Raw genomic sequence first — 18,379 nt, forward strand, 5'->3', positions numbered from 1 at the left:
CACAGAGAATGGCCTCACCTATGTGTTGAGCACAGGTGTCACAATATTCCGCGTACAGGGACTCGAAGCAGTGGCAACAGTAGGGTCTTCCCTCCTTCATGATGTAGCGCTGGCCACCCAGCACCGTCTCACACTCGAAGCAGCAAAAATGTTTCATATGCCAGTGACGCCCCTCAGCTTCTGTGCATTCATCCGCAAAGATGATCTGGAGGTCGGGAAGCCAAATGGTCAGTGCTTGAGACCCAGCTATGAGAACATACTTTGAAGAAGAAAAGCTAAGGGGTCCCCCCAAATTAGAAGGGTGGAAAAGCAGGTCTAGCGCACGAGTTATTAAACAATAATATATATATGTTTATTCTATATTTATATCAGCTCCCAAATGAGGATATACCTAAAGCACAATTAAACCTAGTTTCTGGCCTGGCCAGGGATGGATTTAACCACGTTTCAAAAGCAGAAAGAATTTTCCATCCTGAAGATTACAGCAGCACCATAAACTGATAGCCCATGGACTCGTCAGACATAGACAAACACATCTGTTTCATTTGGTTTGCACACACTATTTAAAAAATAGAGAAATTTCATACAAACACTTGGAACCCTGGCTTCTCTGTGGAGAATATAACATTTGGCCATGCTGGGCACACATTCGTGCAAGGCAGTGACAGACGAGACCTGAGAAAGGGGTTGCTGCTTTCAGACAGTGTCTTAGTTATTCAGTGCTGCTATAACAGAAATACCACAAGTGGATGGCTTCACATTCTGGGAGGGCACAACTCAATCCACAACAGATGGGCTCTGACCTCTCCAGTTTGTCAGATTCTTAACTACTCCTTATTGCCTTAAAATGGATCTCCTTCATTTACGATATGGGATTGGCTATCAGAAGCATTTGAGTTTTGGCCCCTGATACAGAGCTTCTTTTTAATTTCAAGGCACAGATTTCAAAACTGTACCACAAAGCTACAGTAATCAAGACAGTGTGGTATTAGGATGGACACAGAAATCAGTGAAATAGAATTGAGAGTTCAAAACCAAACCCAGAGGCTATGATCACTTGATTTTCAAAAAGGCTACCAAGACAATTCAATAGAAGAGTGATCTTTTCAACAAATGGTACTGGGACAACTGGATACTCACACAGGAAAGAATGAATTTGGACCCCAACCTCACCCCATATTAAGAAATTAACTTAAAATGGAACAAAGACCTAAGTGTAAACCTAAAACTATTAAACTCTCGGAAGAAAACATAGGTGTCTTTGTGACCTTAGATTAGGCAATGGTTTTTAGGTATAACACTAAAAGCACAAGGAGCAAAAGAAAAAAATAGATAAACTGGAATTCATAAAAATTAGAAACTTTGGTGTTTCAAAGGATCCTATCAAAGAAAGTGAAAATACAACTCCCAGAACGGAAAAAACGTCTGCAAATCAGTATGTGATAAGGGACTGGTGACCAGAATATATAAACAACTCTTACAACTCACTGATAAAAAGAAAGACAAGCCAACTTAAACAAAAGCTAAGAGATTTGAACAGGCATCTCTCTAAATGGCCAATAAACATATGCAAGGATGCTCAAAATCATTAACCATTTTGGGAATGCAAGTCAAAACCATAACGAGATACCACCTGACACCCACTAGGATAACTATTAGCAAAAAGACGGGCGATAACAAGCATTGGCAAGAACGTGGAGACATTGGAACCCTCACTCGTTAACGGTGGGAATGGAATGGTGCCCTTGCCTTGAAAAACAGTTTGGCATTCCCTCAAAAAAGTTACAGTTACCATATGACCCAGCAATTCCATTCTTAGGTATATACTCCCAAGAACTTAAAACATATGTCCACACAAAAACTCACTTACTAATGTTAACAGCAGCATTATTCATAATAGCCAAAAAGTGGAAATAACTCAAATGTCCATCACTTGATGAACAGAGAAACAACACGTGGTCCACCCATACAATGGAGTGTTACTCAGCCATGAGAAGGCGTGAAGAGCTGACACAGGCTACAACATGGATGAATCTTAAAAACATTCCACCGTGTGAAGGAAGCAAGGCACGAAGGCCACATACTGCATGATCCCATTTATACGAAATCTCCAGAATCCACACATCCACAGAGACAGAAAATAGACTGGTGATTGCCTGGGGAAGAAGGGTAGTAAGGGGGTGGAGGGTAGAAACCGACCACTAATGAGTACAGGGTTTCTTCTTAGGAGGATGAAAATGTTTTAAATCAGATGATGACGGTTGTCAAATCCTGTATTTATTCTTGGGAAAAAAACTCCACTAAATTGTACACTTAAGGGTAAATTTTATGTACGTGAATTATATTCCAATTAAAAAATTTCAAAGCAATTCAATTGCAATAAATAACATAAAGCCATACCACAAGCACCACTTTCCAGGTGTGGAAACTGAAGCCTGAAAGTAAAGTTGCTGCCTAGAATCACAGAGTTGGATCTGAACTCAGTTTCCAACTACCTCCCCAGAGGATCTCTCCAGAAATCACTATAAGCATTAGAAGCAAATCAGTTAAATCGGATCATCTTCTAAAGAGCAAAGACAGGTTAGTTTGTAAGAGAACAAGGCCCACCTGATACGGGACTCTGCTTGGCTGAAAATGGAGGGTGGTGCCTTCCACATTACTGTTCATACAAATCCATTGTTAGACCTGAACATCTCCCCTGTGCAGGAGGAAACCTCTGTCCAAGATATTCCCCCAAATTATTCCCACAAAAGAAGTCAGGTTTAGAACATTCTCCTTTCTGCTCCAAACTTTCAAATCAAAACCAGAAAAGCCTGGGTGTGTTTCTCATGGGAGAACCTACCTGGCGTGAGCCTGGTCCTCTATCTGCTTTCTTACCCAGGGTTACTGCTGTTAGCTGCTGTCAGGGTGCCCCCTACTCATGGCGACCCCATGCACAAAGGGACGGGACCACTGTGATCCATGAGGTTGTCATGGGTTGATTTCCTGAAGTAGATTGGTATGCATTTTTCCTAGTCCTTCTTAGTCTGGAAACTCCGCTGAAACCTGTTCAGCATCACAGCAACACGCAAGCCTCCACTGACAAGACGGGTGGTGGCTGTGCATGAGGTGCATTGGCTGGGAATCGAACCCGGGTCTCCTGCATGAAAGGTGATACTTCAACCAGAGATATCCAAATGGAGTATCCATCTGCCTCCTGAATCCTCACTCCAAACTTCTAAAAACTGTGTGAAAATCTAATAATGCTATTAATTTTCTTCTCTCCTTAAACCAATCGAGCCCATCAAATTGTGGGAAACTGAGCTATTTCACTATATAAGTGGCACTCCATTACTGACAACTGCTCCCTGGGATTAGGGCAGAAATCTAAAGCTTCACGATGCTTTTTCAAAATTTTTTTCTTAGGAGTTCTGTACTGGCCTACTGCCTGGGGATGCCACTTGGGGGCCTCCTGAGCTACAGAAACCGCCTTCCCATTGGGAGGCCCATGAGACCGCTGCATTTGGTAAAGTGGGCCAGAATCCCGGGCATTTCAGCAACCAGGGATGGGTGGGGCTTGCTAGTGTTGAAAGGGTTAAAATAAGAGGGGGAGTCGCCTATGGTTTTCTTCTGTGCAGGAAGCCCAGAACAAAGGGTTGGCAATGGCGCAAGCTAGGGGTGCCAGGTAGGGCCGCGAGCCTGACACATCCGCTCTGACCTCGTCACAGGCGGCACAGCGAGGCTTCAGGCACTCGGCGTGGTGCCGGCCACAGTATATCTTCCCGTCTTGATAAAAGTAGATCAAGTCCACCAGGAGCTCGCTGCAGACGGTGCAGATGAAGCACGGCGGGTGCCAGCAAACACCGTGGCCAGCGCGGGACGCAAACACAGCAATGTCCCCGCCGTTGATCTGGCCTCCGCACTGTGAGGCAAAGAGAAAGGTCAGTACCAGCACTGCCCCATTTCCAGGTCTTCTGCTTTGCTCTTCATAAATGACAACGGTGACCGTAACAACAGCTGGGTGGTGGGCACTTATTCTCAAATGCGGTCACAGCGTAACCTGCTGTAGGTACCTGGCCAGGCAGGTTTTTCTGGCCCTTCCCCACCCTCATTTCCTTGGGCCTACAAGGAAAGATGAAGACACAGTGCCTGAGAAGCATGAATCCCAAAGGTGGGAAGGAAAGAAGAGCTCCATTAGCAGAGCAACACTCTGGAGCTCCAAGGGCAGGTCTCATTGGCTACTGGATACTGACCGATTCAGAAGCACAGTCAAGTTCAACACCAGAAGGAGCTGGCTGGGGGAGGTGGTGGGCAGGCGGGAATAGGAGGGCTTGGAGGGGGCTGTGGGAGAGGGTGGGTCTGCACTGTTGGATGGCAGGGGGAGCAGTGGGTAGAAACATGCCATCCTTTACTTCCTCCACCTGCCCTTGTTGTTAGGCGCCTGACTCAATGACCCCATGCGACAGAGTATAACTGCCCCATATGGCTTTCTAGGATATAATCTTTACTGGAGCAGATCGCCAGGCCATTCTCCTTGCAGAGCCACTGGGTGGGCTCAAACCACCAAGCCTTCAGTTAGTAGCTGAGCACTTAACCGCTGCATCACTAGGGTTCCTTACTCACCCTTCAGGCATGCTTTCAGCCTGCTTCCTTTAACATCTTTTTATATAGTCTTGATTGAAAGGCACCACTTCTAAGGCCAAACTATGGAAAAGGCTTCTTCCCTGTTCCTTCCCTACCTTCTCACTCTGTCTCCAATGTCCCATCCCCCATCCAAAAAGGGTAAGGCAGACTGACCCATGCCTGCAGTTGCAGGATGGGACAGAGAATGTGGCCTGAGGGTCTTTGGTGACAAGGAGCAAAGCCTGAAGCGTGGGTCCATGGTGGCTCTCAGGTGACTGTGGGGTTGGCCATGAGGTTCCCACCCTGGGAGTCCAGCATTATGACCTGGTGTGAGTGGCTGAGCTCTGGAGGCAATGCCTAAGGAGTAGAACAGCCATTTCCCAACATTTTTCACACCATAGACCTTGTACGGGTTGAACATCATCATGGAAAAATGACGTAAGGGCATTACAGACAATGACGTAAAGGTCTCATGAAACAGTCTCTGGGAGTTCACACATGTGTACCGAAGAGCGAGAATTCAAACACACGGTTCCAGGGCCCATGCTTTTAACTTTCTACTTTCTTGGGCTTGTCTGTTTGTTTCCCTCACTAGGATGGCGATGCTGAGTGGCAGTAAACCAGGAACTGCTCTGTTGGGAATACTTCTTACTTCATTTGCATGTAGTTTTGTTGGAGAAGGATCTGACATTATATTATGGAAAATACCACCCCTGCCTTTCATGATAACCTTAGTAGGTAGGTGGGTTATACCTACATAATCCCATTGAATCCTCACCATAATTCTGTGAGGTAGGTACTTTTTGCTCCATTTTTCAAATGACAAAACTGAGGAAAAGTAATTTGGTCAAGGTCATGTGGCAGAAACGTGAGTCAAATTACGTCTTTCTGCCTCCATGTTCTTGGCACTTCTCTAGACTGCTCTCAACATCTGCCATGAAATGCCCAACCATCCTTCTGCCTTAGGTGGGCCCAGCTTACGTGGCTGCAGGAAACCCGTCTGCGAGTGCCAGAGGGTCCCGAGATACCGAAACTCATGTTGTAACCCTGAGCACCTGCACCTCCAGGGTGGTCTCAAGGACGGGAGGATGAAGGCCCCACTGTCAAATCTCTGGTCCTTTATCTCCCTTCATCAAGCAGCTTCTCTATTCCATCCACCTGACCTTCTCCCTTTACCCCTCGGAAACTCAAACAAGGGCCCCGGAACAGCATCTGCTCCCCTCAGGCCGTATCCTGCTCCCTCTTCCAGATGCAGCTGACTTATCTTCAGTGCCTGAATGGGTCAACCAAGAGCTTAAGGAGTTAGATGGAGCTGAGCAAAAGGCAGTAGGGTGTAGAGAGGTGCAGGAAAGGACCTTTGCCACCGGGAGGCCTTTGGCAACTGAGAGGTGGGGCAGGGTGAACCCCGGCAGGCTGAGTTCCCACCCACTTTCTTTAAAACCCTCCTCCACCACACCCTGAGTTCTCTACTGGTGAGTAAGACAACAAACAAATCCAGACTCTCCAACGCACTGAGGTCCTAGGGAGAACGCTTGGGTCCTCCACGCACTTTGCTAAAGACCTCAACTCCAAGAAGAAGCTCATTTACCACCCCTTTAAAAGGCTTTGGTCCCATGACCCAGGCAAACTCCACTGTCTAAAGAACTCATTTGAAAATACGAGTCCTCTCTCCCATGGCTCTCCATGATCAGGCCCTCCATGAGTTCTAACCTCATCTGCTAATTTTCTCCCCTTCACAACCTCTGCCTCATTGCCTCCTTGGCAGAACACAATGGACACACTCCTGCTGTAGGGCCTCTGAGCTGGCTGTTCCCTCTGTCCCCAAGGTCTGCATGACTCACTACCTTAGTTTTTGCATGTCTTGACTGAGATGCCACTTTCCAGGGGGCCTTCCCCAGCCACTTTATTTAAAATTGCAGCCTCCACACTCCCAGCACTTCCTGGCCTCTTCTCTGACGGGTTTTTTCTATTTTATTTATTTGGTTTATTGCATGACTTCCTCCCTAACTCTTTACAAGGGCAAGGGAACGCTTTTATTGTCTTTTGTTCACTGCTGCACCCCCACCCAAGGCCTAGAACCATGCCTCTGCTGGCTGAATGAATGAGTGAAGGGAGACAGAAGAACCCCTCCCCACTCTCCCAAGTCCACACTCACCTGTTCACAAATAGCTCCTGTCATCGTGACCGGGAAGGGCCTGACATTGCCGCGGCCCAAGTTTTCCCGTTTCCTCTGGTTACTGAACAGCTTCAGCTCCCGCTTCTCTTCCTCATCCAGGGAGTTGCAGTATCGAACCTGTACAACAAAAAAGACAGCAGGGAGGAGGTCACTCTTGCTCCTTCAGGTTCCTGAAGCCCAGGACACAGAGTTTTCACATTCAACACAGTCCGTTTGGTCCTAAGGCCCTGCCTAAACTTCACAAACACCAGGCTTGGTGCCATTAAGGGTGAGTCTCCACCAAGACCAGTGACAGTCAACAGAGCTTAGAACAGCCCACACTGGAGCCCAAGTCATCCTTACTATCCCACTCTGCTCACCACACAGATATCCAACCACCGAACTGGAATCCAAATCATCGGCCAATGGCTTTGACGCTACTGAAGCTCCAGGACGTTCTCACTCTCTCAACTGGATTAAGGGGTCCTGACCTTCTGAAGCCTCTTGCACCCATGGAAATGAGGCTTGATGCCCAAAGATGGCTCCCAGCCAGTGAACCAGAAGGTAGTCAGCATGCTCCTGACTCCTGTTCTCTTGTCTCATTTTGGGAAAACGGGGACACAAAGGTTTGAGACTGCAGAGTTGGTCCAGAAGGATCTGCAGTGCTCCATGGATATCCCTGCGTTTGTATCTCTGTGCCAGAGGGAAAGGGCCAGCTGCCAGGCTCTGGTGAAGCGTACCAACTTGCATAAGATCCTCCTTCTTGTTAAACACAGAAACTCACAGAATTAAGGAAGGGACATTAAAGACGATCGAATCCAGTGTTCTCCATTCTCTCCACTTACTCATGCACACATTGGGAATTCTGCCAGAGCCTTCAACTATTATTTACTTCATATTGTTTTAAAACTAACTTACTTTTTTTAACTTGAGCACATTTACTTAAAAAGAAAGCATATTATGACTATACATGGAAAACCTGTATTACCTACAATAAGCAGAAGATCAAACATAAAAATCAATAGGGAGAGAAGAAAACCACATTGTTAGATTCCAACCAGCTATTCTGCCCCTGGGAGATCCCTGATGCACCTATATAAAAGTGGGGACCAGTATGGATTACAGAGGTATGAGATATCTGCTGATGTCAAACTGAAATGTCCTCCTCCCTATTCAAACACTCAGACTACAAGGAAACTCAAAAGGGAGTAACATTCTCACTTACATGGTTCAGCCTTATTTACTGCCACATCCATGTACCACCCAAAGCTGTGTATACACCACACTTTGGGAAACCTGGTTCTAATCCCACACCGGCTTCATTCAGAGCAATCTGGGCAATCAGAAAGGTTAGCTAAATGGTTCTGATGAGTTATCACACAGCTGGTTCGAGGAAAACCTTTGTCACATCCCAATTTGAAATCCAGGGCATTAAAAAAAGTCTACTAAACTGCAGCTGTGCATATCAAAATTGTCTGAACTGTGGGGGAAATGGAATGATCAAACATTTACTTTAGAATCACCCTTTGTCCTCCAAAGGGCTAAAATGGCCCACTGATCACATGCATGGAATTCCCACCAGCAGGAAGAAGTGATTTGAATAGTCTCTTCTCAAGCAAACAGAGTTAACCATAAACAGAACTGCTGAAAGCAGACAAGATACCTTCTCTCCATCTAGTAAAGAGTGAAAACGACAACCTTCTGTGGCCTTCCCAGAGACAGGGCTGCAGTGACCTGAGTAGCCCCACAATAATCAGTTACACTGCTGACATTTTAGGGACATGCTTGTAAAGCGAGGCACACCCCTCGTGCTTGTAAAAACCCACATTTTAGCCTCCAAATCAGTTACCTGGGCATCAGGTTCCAGGCTTGCTCTCAGCTTTAAGGGGAAAGCATTATTTATAGGCATTGGATGGAGTCTGAAGGCAGCAGCAGGAAAGGAAATTGCAGCATCTTATAAGGAGCTGCTTCTGTCTCCAAGCTTTTGTCCGACTTATTCGTTACTCACATTTATTTTAAAAAATCAAACCCGTTGCCACCAAGTCAATTCTCACTTATGGCGACCCCATGTGTTACAGAGGAGAACTGCTCCATAGGGTTTTCTTGGCTGTAATGTTTATGGAAGCCGACTGCCAGGCCTTTATTCCATAGTACTGCTGGGTGGGTTAGAACTACCAAGCTTCAGGTTAGCAGCCGATCACAAACTGCTTACGCCACCCAGGCTCCTTTTTATGTTTATTTTAGAGGCCCTCAAATTATCCCCTCTCACTCAGATGAGGGAAAATAAGGCGAAAAAGCACCCACTCATTTCTCCCGGGATTGAGTTGTTGGGGTCCAGCCGTGAGCACGGAAGCTGGTAGAAAGCTGATGTCTAGTTCTCTCAAGGGGTTAATTCTTCTTTCAATTTCAAATGACTTTTTTTGTTTTTGCTTAAGATACAGCCAGAGTTAAGCGAACAGACAATTCAATTCTATAGGATTGTTATTTTTTTAAACCAGACACTTAAACATGAATTTCTAGTTTACATATCTAATCCCCTCGGTATCATCATCCTTGGAAAAGCATGTTTACAAATTTACCTTTATGATCAGTTTGAATTCAAAGACAAGAAATGCCTGGTTCTAGGCCTCTGCATCTGGGTTCAGCAAACAGGACAGCCTGTGAGGGATACTTCCAAGAGCACCAGACAACCATCCTGGCAAGACTGCATGACCTCAAAAACACAGACGTTCAGAACTGCAGATCCGGCTCCCTGACTTCGACTGGAGTGTCATGTGGAAAGCTTGCAATCTCATTAATGTGAAATGATGCTGCACATTCAAGAGTCACGTGGTTTTTGCTGGGCTCGTGCTGGCCTGGGGCATCTCAATCCTCCCTCGGACAGACGCGGGCGGCCAGCATGGCACCTGTCTCTTCAGAGAAGACCTGGACTCGAGCTTTTAAGTTTTGGTGCTCCCTGGTTACCCCAAAATCGCCAGCAGGGCCAGGCACAGAAGCTAATTCCGTCCATAATGGGATTCTGCTTGGGGAACACTCCCCAGAAGATGGTGGGCAGTTTCTTTTGGCTCCAATTAAGGAAGCGAAAACCTTACAATAAATCGCCAAAGCTTCTCTTGGGAGATCTCATAGATCACAGCACTGTGATCAGCGGAGAGGTGACAATTCCCGTGAGGTTCTAGGGAAAGTCTTCCTAAGCCCCCACAGCCCCTTACCTCGTTGTCATGTGGGGGCAGCTGGTGCAGTAGTTGCTTGATCCGCAGTTTCTCTCCAGGGCTGTTGACATAAGGAACCTTCTCCTCTGGGAGACAGCCATAGTACTGGTGAACCTGCAGGGCCGGGAACACAGACAACGTGTCCATTACTTCTGCTGCTTGGCCATTCCCACGTGCTGGAAAGAGAACTTCTGCAGCAGAACGCAACCCCTTCCCCGCCCCAACTCAATCGTGAACGTATTCCTTAGGGCAAGCAGAGATATTCTCCCTGGAAGAAAGAGTCAAGCAGATCACCCGTATCTTGGAGCTTTCCCTCCCTCTGAAAAGGAAGAATAAAGCCAGCAAGCTTTCCTAGACAAGGAGAATCAACCAACATGCCGGTGAGGCCGGAGGGTAGGGCTTTCTCGGCTGACTCCCCTGAGAGCTGACTTTACCATTTTCTCTGTTAGTCTTCAGAATGCAATGTGCTCCCCTAGCCAAGGGGATATGTCAGTGCCTGCCTCGGCACTGTGTTCAAACCAGCCTCTGGCACTCGGCGAACTTGTGGGTACCTCAGCCTGCACCTACTGTACAAGCCCTCCAGGTTCTAAGCCATTTGTAAGGACAGGCAGCAGCTGACATCTGACAGAAAGAGTCACTAAATCTGGGACGCAGAGCGTGTGATTGAAAATCGTCACTAACGTGAGAATTTCTGTATATTCTAGAATGCTCCTCTTTACAACTCTTAGGACAAGTTCCCACACTTTCCAAGATTTATTCAGCTTCAACAACATGGGAGAGCACCAAACGCCTAACTTTGCCAGAGAAAAGAAAGCAGACACGCTACCATCCAGCCACATGTACTAGAAGCTGGCTTAATGAGAAAGCACAGGCAAGTAGGTGAAGAAAAAAACTGGTCAAAATGGAAGGTCTGCTATTATGTAGCAGAGGAAAAAAAAATCCCATAAGCCCAGATGACATCATGGAAAATAATGTTCATGTGTCTCCTCGCATCACGACCCATTCTCTTTTTTTTAAATTTATTTATCGTGCTTTAGGTGAAAGTTTATAGCTCAAGTTAATTTCTCCTTCAAAAATTTATACACATATTGTTTTGTGACATTAGCTGCAATCCCCGCAGCGTGACAGCACACTCCCCCTTCCCACCTCAGGTTCTCTGGGTCCATCCGACCAGTGCCTGGCCCTTCCTGCCTTCTCATCCTGCCTCCCGGCAGGAGCCGCCCATCTGGTCTCGGGTGTCTGACTAAACTGAGAAGCATACTCCTCACGCGTATTATTTTTTGCATCACAGTCCTGCCTAATCTTTGCCTGAAGAGTGGGCCTTGGGAATGGTTTCAGTTCCGGGTTGACAGAGTGTCTGGGGGCCATAGTTTTGGGGGTTCCTCCCATCTCTGTCAGACCATTAAGTCTGGTCTTTTTCCCGAATTTCACAACGAATTCTTGCAGAACAAGGCATTCGTTCAGCAATATGGGGAGGATGGAAGGCTTGGGGCTCTAAATTCATCATATTTGTTACACTCCACAAAACTGGTCTAATTCCCTTGCATGTAGAGAGCCCTGCATACAAACACATGTTTGCAGAATGCTGGGGTGAAGAGTTGCAAAAACTCTGTACACTTTGATCTCAAAAGACGGAGTCATAAATGTCAGAAGAGAGGGGAAAAGGTCTTAAAAACGTGAAAGCCATCTTGATTTTCGTAACTAATGGAAGTAACCAATCACCATCAAGCGCATATCATTCTCGTAATCAGATCCCACAGGCAACCATAAACTGACTTCTGTCAGAGACTTGCTGGCTCTCAGAAGGCAAGACCCCTACAACCTCCCCCTGGAGGCACCTGGCAGGGAGCCACATAGGGATGGGAGGAAATGGCTCTGAATTTTCAAAGGCAGCCCACTTATTATCGGCACTCTCTTGCAAAAAAATAAAAGCCTACATTGTAAATTCGTGAGGGATTAGAAGCTGGTTATTAGGCAATAAGAGACTGGCACATCATTCCTTCTCAGGAGAGCCCGTGGTACCACACACCTGGTCCGGTAAGTTCCAGGTATAAGGAAGCCTGCCCAGTCTCTGTCTGGGGGAATGGGTTTGCCTCCCAAGGTGAGGGTGGTTTGCAGGAAGGTTTTATTACTACATCACTTCCTCATTCTCACAATTCCCACAATACGGAATGAATCAGCACAATGCTTGACAATGCAGAGTCTGATCTGAGCTTGATTAACCTGCTCTGTCTCCCCCATGCTCACTCGCCCCTCTCGTGTCCAGAACAGAGTCATCCCGGGAACCCTCCCTGATGCCGTCCAAGGCCGACGCAGGCTGGGTCCTCCCCGCGCCTCCTACAGCACAGCCAGGTGCTCTGAGGGCGAGACCCTTCCGGATGCCCAGTCCCTGGCTCTGCATTTCCCATCTCTGAGTTCCAAGTTATGTAACCTCTCAGAATACTCATCGTGAGGTCGTGCTGATCAAATGGGAATGCAGGCAAAGCATTTGGCCCTCAGTAACAACGGTGAACATGAACAAATAATTACGTTATCTCGCTGGCATACTGCAAATGCAGCAATCCAGATGCTTCCTGGCCTTTCCTCCATTTAAGATGTAGACCACCACTGTTGGTTTGCAGAGTGAGACCACATCCTGGAAGCCCCCACCTATCTTAGTCCATGTGAATAGTTTACAAAACTAGAAAGAAAAAAAACAAATCTGTTGCCGTTAAGTCTATTCCAACTCACAGTGACCCTCTAGGACAGAGCAGAACAGTCCACTTAGGGTTTCCAAGGCTGCAAATCTTTACAGAAGCAGACTATCACCTCTTTCTCCTGTGAAGCGGCTGGTGGGTTTGAACCTCCGACCTTTTGGTTAGTGGCTGAGTGCTGTCACCATTGAACCACCAGGACTCCTTACTAATAGTTTACAAGGAATATAAAGCTATTATAGCTAGTTTAAATTCAGAGGAAAAAATGGAAATTTATTACAAAGGTGTGGTGTTTTTTAAAGACTCCCAGTAGGATAGCCGGGCCTCAGGAGGAAATGGAACCAGACACCCGAAAGTGACTGGTAACGATCTGTCACCTCTCTGGACCCAGCGTCCCTTACCTCTGCTTTACTCTTCTCTCTCTGTAGTTCTGTTTCTTACCTTCTCAAGGCTTACGGCTTCCCACAGCACTTGAGTTTACATAACTTCAGTTCAAGAGTCCATCTTACGCTGGCTAGCTTTTCTTCATTCCAAATTCCCCTGAGAAGGAGCCAGAAGCTGGAGACTGGGCGGGGGGAGGGCCGCGCCGGTTCCAGACTGGATCATAAAGAAGTCCCAACATGACATGGCGGGGCCAAGGCGGTGGCAGTCATGATGGGGAACTCCAGGGATAGTCAGGAGGTAAATAAATATCTTGGTATGCTGAAGTCCATCCTAAAGACTGTGAATTCTTGACTTCTCTTTGGGAACACAGCTGCATTGTTCCTGTTATCTTTCATAATTCAAAAATACTGATCGAAACCAAACCCATTACCATCGAGTCATTCCAACTCATGGAGACCCCATGTATTACAGAGTACAACTGCTCCATAGGGTTTTCTTGGCTGTGATCTTTACGGGAGCAAATCTCCAGGCCTTTCTTCCATGGTGCCTCTAGGTGGGTTCAAACCATCAACCTCTTGGTTAGCAGTCTAGTGCAAACTGTTTGCTCCACATAGGGACCTTACTGTTCAACACCACTGAAAATGTATCCTTTCTACCACTAACCCAAGATGCCCCATTATTAAAACAAACCAGCTAATATTAATTCGCACCTACAAAATTATCCCCGTGTCATGTGGCAGATGATTTGGCTTGCTCTGAGGAAGGAGAATGATTTGACCCTATACCACTTCCAGTCCTCTCGAAGCCAGTTCAAATCCACAAGTAAAAACAATCCCTCTAATTCTGGCTAGGTTCCTGGGTGGTGTTAACTGTTCCCACATAACTACTAACCTAAATACTGGTGGCTCAAACCCACCCAGGGGCACTGCAGAAGAAAGTCCTGGTGATCTGCTTATGTAAAGATTACAGCCAAGAAAACCCTATGAAGCAGTTCTACTCTGTAACACAAAGGGTCGCCATGAGTTGGAATCGACTTGACGGCAATGAGTTTGGTTTTTGGTTTAATACTGGCTATGTCTCTCTTCTTGGTGTCTAGGTGCCGGATTTTCCAAACTCTTCATCAAGTAAAAAGAATGAGCAGGCAGATGGGAGTGAGGGAAGGAACCAATCTCCTGAATTCCCAGTCTGTCTCTGGCTGAACATGGAAATGCTGAATGCATTTTCCTCTGGCCTTCTCCATAATAAAACTATTGTACAGCCCAAAATAAACACCAAGGAAACCAATGATAAGGGAACAATATTTAGTATACTTTCTGGCACTACAAAAATTAAATTTGGCACTACCCCCGAAAATCCTGCAGATTGCTCATTTTAGCCCAAACATGTTTCACTTATTAATTTTTATGGGTAAATAAACAAATCTAATAGAATGGTGTCCATGATGATTATCACCAAGCGATTACCTGGTATGCTGATAAATATTATCCTTCTTTCTGGGTATTCTGAGCTGGTCTGTTGAGCGTGCTAGAATCTTCGCTCCAATTAAACATGCCAAGCTAAAGGGGCCCTGTGATTCTGCCCTGGATGAAGCCACGCCAGGTACACTTGCCCCAGACAAAAGCATCTGAACACAATAAACTGGCTTATGAAGACAAAATAGCCTGAAGGCCGACAGGGAGTCTTGGCAGTGCCTTCAGTCTGTGCCAGATGAATCGTCGGCGCTTTAGTCAGTGTGCAAACAGTCTACAAAGCAACGACTCACCCATTCTGAAAGACCGGGCTTGTTCGGAGGAACCGCGCATTTGACAGCATTTCTGTGTGGGCAGAGAAATGATGGAAGACGGAGAGCCAATGACTCTGCATTTGGGAGAAAAGTGTGCTAATCAAAAGAAGTGTGTGCAAAGTGGTTTATGTAAAACAGTGCTTCTCAAAATTTAGCCGGCATCAAAATCACCAGGAAGGCCTGTTAAAACACAGATTTCTCAATCAGTAGGCCCACAGTACCAAACTGTAAGCTGATTCTGACTCACAGCGACCCTACAGGACAAGGCAGAACTGCCCCGGGGCCTGATAAATTGCATTTCTAGCCACTTCTCAGGTGATGCCCACACTGTTGGTCCAGGGACGACACTTTGAGAAACACCAACTTTGGACTTATCAAAGTGTTTAAGCGCTTTCAAAGTGTTTTCCATTAACAACTAACCCCACACGGTTGTCAGGGCAGATCATGGGATTCCTATTTTCTCCAAGACACCCAGAGGAGGGGAACGAACTGGTTCAATCTCAACCAATTTTTCAGGTGTCTCCTTCCACACCTAGTTATATGCTTAAGCATGGGACCCCATCAGCTCCGGCAAGAATAAGAAAGTCTAAGGGCAAAGTACTCATATTTCTGGGCGGGAGAATTTTTTATACTGAAAGCATTGCTTTTCCTTTTTTTTTTTCAAATTATGCTTTAGATGAAGGTTTATATAGCAAATTAGTTTTTCATTAAACAATTAATACACATATTGTTTTGTGACATTGGTTGCCAACCCCGTGACATGTCAACACTCTCCCCTTCTTGACCTTGGGTTCCCCATTTCCATTTGTCCAGCTTTCCTGTCCCCTCCTGCCTTCTTGTCCTTGCCCCGGGGCTGGTGTGCCCATTTAGTCTCATATACATGGTTGAGCTACGTGCATTATTGTTTGTTTTATGGGTCTGTTAATCTTTGGGTGAACCTCAGGAGTGACTTCAGTACTGAGTTAAAAGGGCGTCTGGGAGTACTGCTATTTTCTTAGAGGAAAAACCCAACAAAAAGAACAAATCAGACTTTCTCGGTTGACCTCAGAATCAACCTTCCTTCATGTCTAAATGAAGGGAGGGATCAACCAACCTATTTATTTATGCCTGACGTGCTGTCATGGATTGAACTGTGTCCCCCAAAAATGTGTAACAATTTGGCAGGGCCATGATTCCCAGTGTTGCGTGATTGTCCACCATTTTGTCATCTGATGTGATTTTCCTATGTGTTGTAAATCCTGCCTCTATGATGTTAATGAGGGGGGATGGGCAGCAGTTGTAGTAATGAGGCAGGACTCAATCTATGGGATTGGACTGTGTCTTCAGCCAGTTTCTTTTGGGATATAAAAGACAGAAGTTAGCAGGGTCGGGGACCTCATACCACCAAGAAAGCAGTGCCGGAAGCACAGCGCATCCTTTGGACCCGGGGTTCCTGCGCGGAGAAGCTCCTAGTCCAGGGGAAGACTGATGAGAAGGACCTTCCTCCAGAGCCAACAGAGAAAGTCTTCCCCTGGAGCTGACACCCAGAATTTGGACTTTTTGCCTACTTTGCCATGAGGAAATAGATATCTCTTTGTTAAAGCCATCCACTGGTGGTATTTCCATTATAGCGGCCCTAGATAACTAAGACATATGCTTTTGGGTCCACGGACAGTGCTAATATTTTCCTCTTGGCTACTAATCGAAAGGTGGGCAGCTCAAACCCACCCAGTGGCACCACAGAAGAAAGGACTGGCAATCTGCTTTCATAAAGATTACAGCCAAGAAAACTCTATGAGGCAGTTCTACTCCATAACACATGGGATCACCATGAGTCGGAATTGAGTTGAGAGCAATGGGTTTGGCTCTTGTTTTTAAATGTGCTTTTACACATATGTCATGAAACTTCCCTGCAGCCTGGGGTGGGTATATCCTACTGATCACACTGAATGTCGTGCAGCTAAAAGGTGAAAAGAGGCGCCTTTGAATTTGCCTTCCTCATCCTCACCCTTTGCTTTTTGTGGACTCTTGGCCTTCTTTATGAAGCAAAAAAGAGATTGGCAGATGGATGGGAAAGAAGAAAAACAAAACAAAAAACCCAGATACAGAGGGTCTCCAACATACCTGACTGGCTGACTACAAATATGATGAATGCTTTTCCTTCAGTGTTCTCCATAACAGAACCAATCTACAGCTCCCCAGTAAGTCCAAAATTAACTCACAGTATGGAGAAAATGGTGTCCTCCTCTCAAACACCCTTTCCACGACACCAAGGTATGATGGTGTACAGGATTTGTGGCAGAGATGGCTGCCCACCCATACCCATTTCCCTTTTCTTCCTTAACAAGAAAATCCTTGTTTAATTTAGACCATCAATATAGCTAGCTAAAAACAATACCTCTGCACCTCCTTAGTAGGTACATGTGACATGTGAAAAAGTTCTGGCCAATGAGATGAAAGGGTAGGTTCTTCTGGGATAGATTTGAAAAGGAAGTCGAGCATGCTGTGGGCAACAGTTTGGTGCTTCCTCAAAAAATCAAACATAGAGCCACCATACGACCCAGCAATTCCACTCCTAGGTATATGCCCAAGAGACTTGAAAGCAGCAATGCAGACACATGTACATCAATACTCATCACAGCGCTCTTTACAATAAGCAAAACGTGGACACAACCCAAATGTCCATCAACAGATGAACGGATAAACACAGCGTGGTATATACATACAATGGAATATTACTCATCCACAAAGAGAAATGAAATCCTACAACATGGATGACCTTGAAAACATTGAGTGAAGCAAGTTAATCACAAAAGGAGAACTATTGTATGATCTCACATACACGAAACACCTGGCGTAGGCAAACGCATAGAGATCAAAGTGTAATCGTGGTTATCAGGGCAGGAGGCAGGGAGAAGGCAGAGTCACTGTGTAGCATTAAGCTTCTGTTAATGGTGATGGGAAATTTGGCAATGGATATTGGTGATGGTTGCACAACATGACTGATGCAATTGGTGTCACTGAATTGTACACAGGAAAGATGTTGAATTGATAAACATTGTGTTATCTTTATTTTTACAACAATAAAAAATAAAGGAGGCCAGGCAGTTGGCAAATGCCCTTTTTGACAGTTCTCCCTTCTTTCTGCTTCTTATCTGGAATTCAAACATGGTGACTGGTGCTCCAGTAGCCATCTTGTACCATGAAGTGACCTTGAGAATGGAAGTCATGGGCTAAGGATGGTGGGACAGAAAGTTAGGGTCCTGGGTCTTTGATTAAACCATGGAGCCATCATATCGGCCCTGGATTGCCCATCTCTGAACTCCTTTTACCAATGAGAGAAATGAGCCATCTCTTTGTCTACAGTCTGTTACTAAGAAGGAAATGCAATTCCTAAATAATACAGAAGTGGTTCTCGAACCTTAGTGCACTCCAGAGTCATGTGAGGCCTTTATTGAAAATGATGCCTGCTGCCCATACTTCTGGGTTGAAAAAGGAGCGCAGAAATCTGCATTTTTAACAAACACCTCACACCACATGAGAAGAAACACTGGTTTAAGGGGAAGGCAGA

At 45.9% G+C, this 18,379-nt stretch overlaps 1 protein-coding gene across 1 annotated transcript in view; it reads right to left on the reverse strand.

Annotated features, from left to right (window-relative positions):
• PRICKLE2 (prickle planar cell polarity protein 2) overlaps positions 1-18,379 on the reverse strand; it is a 139,894-nt gene that overhangs the window by 55,993 nt on the left and 65,522 nt on the right. The window contains exons 3-6 of the mRNA XM_004368662.1: positions 9,970-10,083; positions 6,758-6,895; positions 3,698-3,901; positions 19-205 (exon numbers count right to left, since the gene is read on the reverse strand). Of these exons, the coding sequence (XP_004368719.1) occupies positions 19-205; positions 3,698-3,901; positions 6,758-6,895; positions 9,970-10,083 (643 nt within the window). The remainder of the gene's footprint in view (positions 1-18; positions 206-3,697; positions 3,902-6,757; positions 6,896-9,969; positions 10,084-18,379) is intronic.

The sequence above is a fragment of the Trichechus manatus genome, unplaced genomic scaffold, assembly GCF_000243295.1.
Source record: "Trichechus manatus latirostris isolate Lorelei unplaced genomic scaffold, TriManLat1.0 scaffold00001, whole genome shotgun sequence".
Lineage (NCBI taxonomy): Eukaryota > Metazoa > Chordata > Mammalia > Sirenia > Trichechidae > Trichechus > Trichechus manatus.